Source organism: Trachinotus anak, unplaced genomic scaffold (assembly GCF_046630095.1).
Source record: "Trachinotus anak isolate AG129_WGS33_773 ecotype Australia unplaced genomic scaffold, CSIRO_AGI_Tana_v1 ptg000008l, whole genome shotgun sequence".
Lineage (NCBI taxonomy): Eukaryota > Metazoa > Chordata > Actinopteri > Carangiformes > Carangidae > Trachinotus > Trachinotus anak.
The window spans coordinates 2530430-2543628 of record NW_027273859.1 but is presented as its reverse complement, the minus strand read 5'-3'; the positions used below and the strand labels follow the sequence as shown (position 1 = coordinate 2543628).

Sequence of the window (13199 nt, the reverse complement as noted above, 5' to 3'; positions counted from 1 at the left end):
GAGAAATGTAATGAGGTTTAGTTTCATTGATTAGACCTTAATATGAATGTGGTGGATGGGACAATTATAATTAAAGTGTTTTCATCAGATCCCAACCATTCATTTAAGTTTTGCCATATCTGACAACTTTCTCTTCAAACACTGATTAACAAATTTTCTTTTAGTTACTTGTTTTTATAGTCACCATTAATTATGAGCCGATCACACTGAACAACCATGTCAGTCCTGTAGTTTACAATCATTATGTTTTATTCCAACTAAGTTACCAACTGTATTACTAATCCATCAGTTTTATCTGGTGGTCAAACAACACATTGATTTCTCTCAGTCAAAAATAATTTTCTTTTCTTGTTTTTTATTTTGTTTTTGTTTTGTTTGGTTTTTCTTCCACATTAACAAAGATGCTTTGACGTCACAGGAAATCATACAAATTTAAACTGATGAAGTGAAAAGAATAAAGCGTAAAGTAAGAACAGCTATATTTCCATATCTGAGTCTGACTTTTCAAGAAAGACAAGGTCCTACATTTGACAACATCTGGTGAACACCTGTGCTTTTCTTGCTATGTCGAATTATCCCTAGCAGCAAGCACTTAGTGGTGGTGGCAAGGAAAAACTCCCTTTTCAGGGGAAGAAACTCAAGCAGAACCAAGGAGCTTCTTAACTACCTCAGTGACCTCTGCCAAGCTGAACACAGCGTTGGACAAGCCTTCCTGTGTCCCCAGATGGTTTGCCGGAGTCTCCTCGAAGCCAAACAAAAGTCCTCATCCATAGGCTCACCAAACTCCTCCCAAACCCGAGTTTTTGCTTCCGCAACCACTGAGGATGCAGCCCTTCTGGCCACCCGGTACCTATCTCCTGCTTCCTGAGACCCCTGGGCCAATCAGATCCTAAAGGTCTCCTTCTTCAGCTTGACGGCCTCCCTCACTGCCGGTGTCCACCAGCAGGTTCTTGGGTGTCCACCTCAACAGGCACCGAGGACCTTCAGAGCACAGCTCCCAACTGCTGCTTCTGCAATGTAGGCTTTGATCATGGCCCACTCAGACTCCATGTCCCCAACCTCCCCCGGGATGTACGAGAAATTCCTCCGGAGGTGTGGACAGGGGCCTCCACCAGACATTCCTAGTTCACCCTCACTACACATTTGGGTTTACCAGGTCTGTCTGGCAGCCTTCCCCACCATCTGATCCAACTCACCACCAGGTGGCGATCAGTTGACAGCTCTGCCCCTCTCTTCACCCGAGTGTCCAGAACATACGGCCGCAGATCTGATGAAACGACCACGAAGTTGATCATTGACCTTTGGCATTATGTGCTCTGGTATCAGGTACACTTACGAGCTACCTTATGTTGGAATATGGTGTTCATTATGGCCAAACTATGACTAGCAGAGAAGTCCAGTAACAAAGCATCGCCCAGGTTTAAATCAGGGAGGACGTTCCTCCAACTCACGCCCCTACAGGTTTCTCCATCGTTGCCCACATGGGCATTGAAGTCCCCCGGTAGAACTATAGAGTCCCCAGGCAGAACCCCTTCCAGGACACCACCCAGAGACTCCAAGAAGGCCTGATAATCTGAGCTGCTGTTTGGTGCATAGGCACACACAATAGTCAGAGCCTTCCCTTCTGCCAATGTCAGGCGCAGAGAGGCAACCCTCTCGACCCAGAGCGGTAAGCATAGTTATTTGTTTATGTTGTTTGTTACCTTCTAACTGGCAGTGGCTGACACAGTGTTAGTGGTTGTGCTAATGCAAACTCTCACTCTCTGTACTGACAAGGTTTCGAGTTTATTTATTTTCATCAGGGGGGTCTTTAAGGTCATTCAACTTCTTCATTAATAGATGTGGTTGTACTGTTTTAAATGCTAGGCTTAAGTCTACAAATAAAAGATGTGCATATGAGTCCCCTAAGTGCTTAGATATAAAATGTATCATGGTTATGACCACATCATGTACTTCTGTTACACCTATATACAGTGGGCTCTAGTGAGCTGCTAACTTGTTCTGACTTGATTTACGATTATTGTTGGTTTACTAATAATCACTGAAAACTTGACATTTGATGATTAGCAACATGTATTACTGCAATATTACAGAGGGTAAACGTCACCCAAAGGCACGTCCAAAAGTTGTTTTTGTTCATGGATTTTATCAAAAATCCATTTATCTATTTATTGGTTAAAGCCTATTACCCTTTATAATGGTTGCCTCTATGTATGTCAGTACCAGTTGGCATATTGACATTTTAAACAATTCCACACAATACCATTATAACCCCTATGTTGGCACATATTTGCATATTTATATGAATATGGAAAATGATATATTCCTCCCCTGGTTATCTGTGAGTTCAGCCCTGCAGTCACAACAGAAATGGTTCTCATGTTGGTACACGTTAAAGTAATGCTGCTATTAATACATGCAGGTCAAAACACCTTTCCACTTGAGTTCGGTTTTAAGCATCTGATCAAACAGCTCCATAAAAGAAGAACTTCTGACTGTCAAGAATTTTATTATTATCTCTCTTATGTGACTTTTCTGGGGGGGGGGGGGGGGGGGGGGGGGGGGCAGGACTTTATATGAACTGTGGCTCTTGATGAAGGTCTTTAAGAGCAAATAAACAATAGAATCACTACCTTGCATAACAGTGAGTTTTATTTACCCAGATAAGCCAAACGATAATGACCACTCGCAGATGAAACGGATAACATTTATCTTGTAACACCAGTGCATGTTAAGGCGTGAGATAAGTGGAGGATACATGTAACAACCCACTGTGATGTCACCCATTGGTTTGTGAATTTCCATTTTGAAGCCTCAAGTTTGGCATTTGGACGTCTCCATCTCTGTGTGTTTGGAGCCAGACTGTCTCGTCCACATTTGGATGAGAGGGTGGAGGGTGGTGGTGGTGGATCTGACTGAAAACCAAGGACACCGTGCATGCCCACCTACACCTGGCTTCACCAGGCTCTCGGCTGCACTGTGCAAAGTTGCTGCTAACAAAGTTAGCTTCTATAATCCAAGATATTTTTTTTTCCTCCTAAGTCTTAAACAAATCTTAGTGGCTAATTTCATATATTTCCACGGTTGGTAAGTATCACATGTAAGAGGAGTAACCTCGTAATGTTTTTGTAGCTAAGTGTAAAACGTAACGTCTAACGTTGTGTTTAAATTGGTTAAATGCCCAGACTTCAGAACAGTTTCTTTCCTTCTTTGTAAATTGCACACTACATTATTAAATTCATCTTTCCAGTGTTGTAGCAGTAAAGCCAGTCTATACTTCAGCTAAGATCGACTGGCAAACACATACATTTTTTTAATACATAAAATATGTACGTTATTTATAGAATTTTTGTGTAATTATAGAATGTTTCTATTGTTGCAATGGTACAACAAGTGCGAGTGAGTGATAAATGAAGCAGCTTCTTTTTCCATTTTTTCAATATATTCTGAAAACAATACATCTCATATCTAGACATATTTGATAATTGAGTCTTCTTCAAGAAATCAAATTTCATGATTTGACCTTGTTTGAGTAGCTCATCCACAAGTAACTTACAGTGATATATGGTTGTAATGGTGAAGGTTATGTGTTGTATCGTTGGTTTGGAGTAGTGGGTGGAACTACCACTTTTTCAAACTCTGCAGACAATCCTGTTGTTTTGTTTCTTAATGTAGCTCAAATTTATCTGGTCCACACTGACAGACTTCCTGGTTCAACATTGATCTGCAGCACTCACCTCAATTGTGTCAAGCAAAATGCAAAATTACAATGCAACAGACAATTGTAACAAATATTTCAAGTGGAATCAACCCTCACTTTCAAAGGAGTGATTTGAGATTAAAACTTATACACATATGCAAAGAAGGAGGGAGCACTCTCATTCTGTTTTCTATATTTTCATCTAAACAAACTCCTCAGTGTTACTGGTTTCACTGGTTTCTGGTACGACCAGTTTTAATTATTTCATCTTTGATTTGAAATCAGGTTTCATCTATTACTTTGTTGCATGGCCCCAAATACAATGATACCCATGAATCTCAGCCCCCCTGACATGGAGGGGAAGCCAGTCAAGGCATCACAATGATGGTGAATTGGTTTGTCAGTGACACTAAGCAAAAACTGACCAATGACTGTGCTGTAAAACTGTGATGTCACCATAACCAGATCTCATCAGTGCGAGCTCTAAAACAACACCTCTTTAATCTTAACCTTCCAATATCTTTCAACTGTTCTAATACATCCGTTTTCATAATGCCTACCTTGTTCCTATTATTCAACAATTAATTCAACTCATTAATTTTCCAAAGAATTTCTCCACAACACTGTTTTTATGGAGCTGCCAGACAAAATCTATATTAAATACAGTTATCTTCACAAATTAGGTCCTCTGTGAATGCTGCTCCTTCCCTGATCTTTACTACCTTGCTAATAAACAGCTTTGATGTCACAGTACAGACAAAGGGAAGGGCCTTGGTGCAGCAGGTCTTAAATCCTTAACAGGATCAGTCATTAAAAGCTGAAATTAATTTCCTAACTCTTTCCTAATGAGAGCTGGACATACAACCAAGGAAGAGCCCTGGCCTTTAGCAGGAACTGGTAACTGATATTAGCTGTGTTAATGAAACACCACAGTTGTCGCAGGAGAACTATATTTATGCAGAAGCAGTAAACATAGATTGTTAAGTTGCAATAAAACTTGATAATATTGTCTTCACTTGTCAACAGAAGACAGCGAAACAATGTGATCCTTAACCTTGAAGGTTCAGAAATTATGAGAAGTATTTGCTTCCTTTCTGAGATCGACATCAATAATGTCTGTGTGTTATGTACAGTCAGTGTCACGATCTGCCCCTGAGACTGATTTTACTTCCTGTCTTTATCTAATTTCCCTCTTCTTAGACCGTCCTTCCCTCCCTGATGTTTCACCTGTTCCCAGTTACCCCTACGCCCCTCGTGTACCTCAGTCTTTCTTCCCCTCAGTCTCTGCTAGTTGGTCTGTTTTGCTTCAGCTTGTTTTACCTGTTCTCCTTCCTGTGGTCCCTTGTATTTCCCAGCGATTCTACATTTGGATTTTCTGTTTTGTTCCTGCTGATATTTTTTGTTCAATTCCCCTAGTGTTACCTCATGCCCACATTCATGTTTCCTGTGCTCTGCCCAGTACCTCTGTCTGACTGTAAGTTCTTGACTTAAGTGAATATTTGCCTTCATGATTGTCTGCATTTGTGTCCTGAGCTTCCTGACATATAAAAGTACAAATTGACCAATTACGGACCCAGCAGAGAAGCTTCTTCTCAGCCTGCAGTTGATGTTTCTAAGGACACTTTTTTGTATCCTCAAGCCTTAGCACCAGACTCTGCCTGTTCCATAGTCAGCCGTCCCAGCTGACATGTCATCAGTTCCCTGTTCTCCCATCAACAGTCATCTCCTGATGGAAAGTTCTGCCGACACCTGGTACTTGTTTCCAGTCAGTGACAGGTGCATATGGGGCGAGACCACATTATGGTTTTGCAGTCACAGTGATGTTTTTCTCTTACTAACATTAACAAAGTGCTATGAGTTCCTAAATGACAATCTTCAGTAACCCTTTAATTTACAGGCTGTTAATTACATAGTAATGTGAAGAAATTGCCAAGAAATAACTTAATAGCTTCTGTTGAAACTGTCATACTATGCACTTGACATCCAATGTGAAGGTAATTATCTTGATACTGTCATGTCGTTCTCTATCATCAGGAAATTACCACAGATTTACTACATAATTGTCAGCCTCCTTGACTTATTTCTTGGTAATTTCTTCACATTAATTTCTAGGTAATTCCTATATAATTAACAGCCTGTGAATTAAAGGGTTACCCAATCTTTCTCAAACCTTTACCAAAGTGTTTTTGTTGAATATGGCGAACCACAGACAGGACTTTGGATGTGAACCATCGTCTCCGGCGTGACAGTTGTGCGCTTTGTGCACCTATACCATCCACCCTAACCACCTTCTGCCATCTCTGCTGCCATTAATAAATGTAGTGCTTCACTTGGGGTATCCAGTGATGATGCTACTGGCTGTTGTGTTGTTTTCAGGCTGTCACTTGACTGAAGCACGTTTATCCACCAAGTTATAGCTTCCTCTTCCAATGGTCTGTCATACTATGAGCACTGTGAGTCTGAGGTCCAGGAATACCTCACAGGCAAGGTTCATCAGTTCAGATACAGTTTTTTGCTACATTATAGGATTTAATTACAGCAATTTTGTTACACCCTGCCCTGCTCCTGATTGCAGTATTTCCTGATTTATTTTGAAATCACCTAGCTTTTTGTGTCTGGTATAATACCTGTTCCTAACTACACCCTCACCTTCCTTGTGCATTTAGTGTCTGTGTTCCCCTCACACTTGGTCAGTTTGTCTGCTTTAGTTTCTGTGTAAGTGCTTCCCTGAGAATCTGCTATCTGTTCGTCCTAGCGCCAAGTCACGAACCAGACGCAGACACCGTCCTGTACAGACCCGAACCTGTAACTTATGAATTATTGAGAATTACAAAATTAAAGCCACTCAGCCAATCATTGCAACTCAAGTCAGTGAGAGAGATACACACACTCAGGAAAGACCATAGTTAGAGAGGGAAGTGTGGAAAGTCGGGGTGCGGGATATAAGAGGGGAAAGACAGAGAAACGGACAAGTTAAAGCTGTTCAACTGTTAAGATTAAGGGTTGAGATTGTTTATTACAAACATGGTTGAGGCCATAGGCGTCGTTAGACCTGGTGTTTTATGAATAGCCCAGGATCCCAACGATTTATTTATTTTATACAAAAATAAGACGAAAAAGAAATAGCCCCAAATCTATTCATTAGTCATTCCAATCATACCAATCTTTGAAAATAACGTGATATTGTTGATCAGACTGTCTTAGGTCCTGTGTGTCATTCAAGCAGCAGATCTACTTCATACTGCTTGGCACATGCACAGTTTGTGTGAGATCGAGAGTGAGAGAGAGAGAGAGAGAGAGTGCAGCAGTTACAGGGCTGTTTGTGGCACCTGGTGGTAGCTATAAGAAGATTTTTCTAAAACAAAAAGTATGAAGGAGGCAATGAGGTGTGAGAGAGGTTAGAGGAGGCGGAGGAAGAATCACTTGTTGTTGTAGCAGGTGGTGAGTCAGGACATCAGAGTGACACTGACTCACCCACAAGCTCAGGCTGGTGAAGACGAGGGCTTCCAAATGTTTGTGACACAAGTCACAATAAGCAATTAATAATAATAATAATAATAATAGTAGTAGTAATAGTGTATCACCTTTAATAAATAAAATGTAAAAACACTGCATATGGGAGGAGTTAGACAAGGTGATGATTAAAGTAGACACATATCATAAAATAAATAACAAATAAAAACGTAGAGGGCTAAAACGTGTCATTTACTACTGCATCCAGTACTGTTCATACAGCGTGGTGTGTTCAAATAATTGATGAATTACATGTATGATTATGTTTTGGACTGGAACACAGCAGCATTTGCTGCTTTGGACTCCTAAGCTAGAACTGCTGGTATGTATCAACGGGGCCCAAACCATCTGCAGTGATCCGTCAAAGTGATGCAAGGAGGCATGATGCAAGTGTCAAATTCAGAATAACAAAGAAATTGGAAAACCTTCCAGCAAAGTTGGAATACATCTGAGGGGTCAAACTTTATGTAGGGGGGCACAGTGGTGCCATGGTTAGTGGTTAGTTACAGCAAGAAGGTTCTGGATTCAAACCCGGGGGCCTGGGGCCTTTCTGTGTGGAATTTGTATGTTCTCCCAGTGCCTGTGTGGGTTCCCTCTGGATACTCCGACTTCATCACAAAATCCAAAGACATGCACATTAGGTTAATTGGAAATTCTAAATTGCCAGTAGGTGTGAATGTGAGCGTGAGTGGTGACTGGTCACCCCCCCCCCCCCACCCCCCCCACCCCCCACCCCACCACCCCCTTATATGCCACAAATAGGGTTGCCACCTGTCCCCTATAATACATACATCCCTTATTTAACATTTACATTCAATGATTGAATTTTAAAATAAAATGCTATTTGTCCCGTGCTGTGAATAATGTAATGTCAAGTAAAATTATACTTGTTATAGCCTACCATTGAACTGGAGAACTTTATCAATGAGAAGTAGACTGACAAGCTCTGTGTGCTGTGAGAAAATACACACATGGTTGCCTTCTACAGACAATAACAGCAGGTCGTCGTCCCCGTAGCTCAGCTGCTGTAAAGGCTCGGTCTGAACTGCCGGGGGCACAGCCCTCTGCTTTTTCTCTCCTCTTGACTTTTCTCTCTAATACTATTTGTAAATCAGTAGGCTACATTTTTATTATCCTCAATATTTTTTATATTTTGGGTTACAAGCACATGAAAGTGTGTGTATTGGCTAAGTGACCTAGCCACAAATGTCAACGGTTGTCTGGGATGAAATAAGATGAAAATAAGCTGCAACACTTCATCAGCACTGTAAAGGAAAAGGAGCTGTTCAGCTTGTTTTCCCTCATGGAGGACTAATTCAATAAAGCCTCATATAGGCAGGTGAAAAGCTTCTTTATTTGCTCTTAAATAAGACGTTGTCCAAGGCCTAAGCTATTCAGCCTCCAGCAAAAATGTTGTTTCTGATTGGAAATGTGCTGTAGGTAGAGTAGGTAGAGTGTATAAAAGTCTCACTCTCAGTGAGAAAAGCTTTCAAGGTCATAAAGAAGGTTCTCCAGTCTAAATACATGCAGAAAATAAAACAATAAAAAAGTACAGGGCTATTTTTAAACATGTTGACAGCAGCTGAAGAACACATTTATTTTGCTGCCTGAGACCTTTCCCTCATCTGTTCTGTTAAATAATCTCCTCCCACATGCTTTCCCATCTCTCAAGTATGATAAGAGGAGATGGCAGGAGGTTTTCTGATTTATGTGTTTTTCTCCTAAATTGAATCTTTACAACAGTTGCTGTCACTCTCTGCAGTTACATTATAGGATTTGTCAATCACACATGTCCCAGTCAAACCAAAAGCAAATAAAACTGGCACCACAGCTTTGTTCTTCCCTTCAAGTTGGTGTCCTAATCTGGGTGTAATTTGTGAGATGTGTGTCCCTTTTCCACAGACCTGATGTTGCACACTGAAGCTGCTGTGTACCATAAATGTACATACTGTATTTAGACCGAGGGGGTTACACATTAGCCAAATGTAGTGCACACTTCAGTGCACACTGAATTCCCAGGAAGTCTGAAATAATGGAAGTTTCCAGCCACTGGTGTTATGTGAATATTAGGAGCTGGTCCATTGATATAGACAGTTGATGGCACAATTCTCCAGTTGGATGCCATTAAATCACAGGAGAAGAAGAGGATACAACTAGATGGTATAAGGAAATATGGCATTTCTGTTTGACTGATGGATTAGTTTCAGGGACGTTCCCGTGTTCTCACTACTTGACACAGAGGTGATGTTTTCATCTGCTCAGATTTTCAGTCTCTTCAGTGGAGTTGAAGCTTGAATAGATGTTTCAGTTACTGTACTTGCTTCATATCTGTCATATTTATCACTACACCAACTTTTCCTCTTCAGCCAGGCATAAAAATAGTAAGGAATGGTCAAATGAGACACAGTGGGACTTTCAGATTACAAAAAAACATACCTTCTCACTTATGAAGTTGTATCATATTGATTCTATTTCTGCAGGGCTACAGCTACACTGATACGTTTTAGTTTAAAACACATCTCATTTGCTACGTTTACGCCCTGTGTCCACATTACTCCAGAGATTTCTGGGCCCTAAAGTGGGCACTTTTAGAAACGCTGACCCAGTTTTAGTTTGAAAACTACAGGGTTGCATTGTAGTGTGAACAGGCAGAAACTGAGACTTTTGGAAACAATGACGCAGACGCCCACGGTCGATCACTGATCGGCTCTTATCAGCCTCAGCTGCCAGTGGTGAAAGCAACATGGATAACGAATTACAGTGCAAGCATTACTGAGCTTGTCTTTGCCAGCAGCTGTAGCGCTGAGGAATATCTTTGGGGTTTTGGATAAAACAAGACATTTGAAGACATCACTTTGGTCTGTAGGAAACGAACAGGCATTTTTCACCTAGACATTTTACAGACAAAACGATTAATTGAGAAAAATTATTGCCGATAAATAAATAATGAAAAGGATTATTGGTTGCAGCCCTAAATCTCATCAGGGATCCCTAATGACTGTGAGATGAAAACATGGAGAACAAACTGCAAACTGCTATAATCAGAGAGAGAGAGAGAGAGAGAGAGAGACTACATTCCATCTGCTGCTGAACAGTTGAGTTCATCTTGACTCAGCTGCCACGGACCATTAAAACGTGGTCAATTGGAGAAGAAGAATTAGTAAGAAGAACGTAACCGACTAGTCGCCTCCAACGCAGAGAGCCCAGCACTGACGGCTCTGTGTGCTGCTGTTCTCTCCGCCGGGAGCACAGTGTTCACACCCGCAGCTCTCGGCCCACACTCACAGGCTCATCATCCTCCGGTTGTTTCTGAAAGCACTCTCACGCACACACGCGTTGATCCTACCTTCACGGCGTCTATGTGAGTGACACTGTGGAACATCATGTCGTTCACGGTCACTATCTGGTCCCCGACCCTCAGTCCCTCTCTCTCGGCCGATGATCCCGGTTCCACCAGGGACACGTAGATCCCCACGCCGTGCTCCGACCCCCCGCGGATGCTGAAGCCAAGACCCTCGTGGCTCCTGGCGCGTGTCAGGGTGACTTTGCGGACCTCTCCAAAACAACCCTCAAGAAAGTGCGGGGCCATCGACAGCTCCGCCGCGCCGCTGAACCCGTCCGGACAGCCCGGGGTGAGGGGCTGTTCATGAATGGAACTGACATATTTTTGCAGAGCTGAGTCTCCCTCTTCTTCAAAGTCCTCCGCGCTGCCGTTGCTGGGAAGCAGGTCCGTCTTCAGGTAGAGTCCCTCGGATGTGTACTGGTCAAACAGCAGCTGGTCGGACCTCGGGATGACCAGGCGCAACATGGGCAGCAGCTGTCGCTTCTCGGCCGTGTTGAGAATCACGTTGAGAGTCTGGACCAAGTCGAAGACGTTGCGCTTTGCGTGGTAAACATTCAGGCAGTGGATGAAGTGCTCTCTCTCCAGGTCGCTGAGCAGCAGGTTGAGCGCGTTGTGGAGCCTCCGCACGTTGGCCGAGAGCGCACGGCCGCCCGCGCCGGCCGAGTTCAGCGATGTGTTGAGCGACACTCGCTCCAGATCAGCGCTCATCCTACAACATGACAGGGGGGCAGCGCATCGTACAGGACGGAGCGGGCATTTGGTGAAGCGCTCTGCGAGGCGATTCTCCCACTTGAAAGCAAAACGTGGAACAACTCACCGCGCATCGGGAAACTTCAACAGGTAACCGGAGATATACGCGCGTAACGGGGCTGGTGTGCGCGGATGTGTGCGCCGGAAACGAACCAGTTCCAGATGGATGCGCGCATCTTCTGATGAAAGCAAAGCGACTTTCTGTCCGGTTGTTGTTTTTATTCCTTCACCGGGTCGAGCCTCAGCGGTTCAGATGTTCGCTGCAATGTGAGAAATCTGGCAGGTTAAAGTCCGTGGAAGGCTCTGATTATTACTGTACCTCACCAGACTGTGCCTTATAATAACTGATGCTATTCACCATATTTATTCTGCCCACAAAACAAACTCCGGAGTCTGTCGGCTTTCTACGACGGAGCCTTCTATGTGCGCAGCTGGCTGGGTGTGCTGAATTAAAAGCTCTCAGACCCTCCGTGTATAGGAAATGACGCAGGTGTGTGTGTGTGTGTGTGTGTGTGTGTGTGTGTGTGTGTGTGCGTGTGCGCGCGTGCGTGCGTGTGTGTGTGTACGTGTTGCTTAGAAACTGAACACTATTCACTCTTATTTAATGTGTTTGGCTGATGTCACACACTGTGGAGTGGAGGCAGGAAAGACAGAGTTGAACTATAAATAACTTCACAAACTGGTGAAATGTCACAATCCACGTCTTTTATTTTACAGTTTCCTGAACAAAAGCAGGTGAATCCCTGCTCGGGACAATGTTATTTAACTGGACAACTCAGCGTGTGGACGCTCTGCTGTGGGTTCATCTTCATCTGGATGCAGAGGACAGTAGGTGTCTGCCTGTCAGCCTTTAAGCTGATCAAGCTGCATTATAGCAAATACTTTCCTGAGACTCCTTGTCATAACTGTAGCCAAAGGCTATTTTTAAACAGCCTAGCTATTTATAGAAGCTGAGAGTCTTCCTCTTCATGACAATATGAGCTCCCTCTGTCTGGCCCACTCGCATAATAAGAGTCTCTGGAAACATTCCTGCCACCCCAGGGTGCTGCTGAGGAGACAGGCTCCTGACAGGATGAAGCTCAGTGGCCTCTGAGTTCATTCAATGCTGCTTAAGACAAAAATTATATAAATTAGGCTACTGGATTTCTCTTAGTGTCAGCACGGTCCCGTGAGACTCCCATAAAGTGATCCTGCTGCCACCTACTGTCTTTCATTTGCTGGTCAACTGTGATGTTTTTTTCCAAATAGCCTTTGTTTTTATTGTGAACAGCTGACACATAAGAAATGCCTACGAGCTTAAAAAGAGTAGGCTACATACAACATCCCTCACTAACATTTCACCCAAACCTCCACCATCCCTTCACTTTAGTCAGCAATGCAGAGTTTTCCAACAATATAGACTTATTCCACAGAAATGGCAGGCTGACAACATGTCTACATCAGTACAAGGGAAAAACATTTTAAGGCATATTAAGCATATTCTTTTCAAAGACAACTGCATAAATAATCTTAAAAACAAGAGAATAAAATGTTGAATTAAAATAAACAATTCAAAAATAATTCAAAAAGATGAAAACAATAAATTATGAATACTCGTAAATATGTAGTATTCTGCCACGAGGGATCTCTCAATCAAGACAATAAATACGACATAGTTTGATAAAATTGTGATGTAGTTTGGGATTGGTGAATAAAACTGGTACAAAGTTCGGGTTATATGAGGTGGGTTGTGTGAGGTACCTATCTATAGTCAGTGTATTACCTGCAGTCCATGCAGATTGGCGCCTGGACAGTGTGGTTGAGTTGAGCGATGTACTGCTGCAGACGGGGCCAGCCACAAAAACGTGTTTTGCTGTAAAAGCAGCGTTTTCCTGTTGCTGTCCTATTTAATCT

The 13199-nt window shown here is 42.7% G+C and overlaps 1 protein-coding gene across 1 annotated transcript in view; it reads right to left on the bottom strand.

Annotated features, from left to right (window-relative positions):
- Positions 1 to 11763, bottom strand: part of whrnb (whirlin b) — a 72227-nt gene extending 60464 nt beyond the window's left edge. The window contains exon 1 of the mRNA XM_071481842.1: positions 10560 to 11763. Within this exon, the coding sequence (XP_071337943.1) occupies positions 10560 to 11264 (705 nt within the window). The 5' untranslated portion in view covers positions 11265 to 11763. The remainder of the gene's footprint in view (positions 1 to 10559) is intronic.
- Positions 11764 to 13199: the final 1436 nt, after the last annotated feature.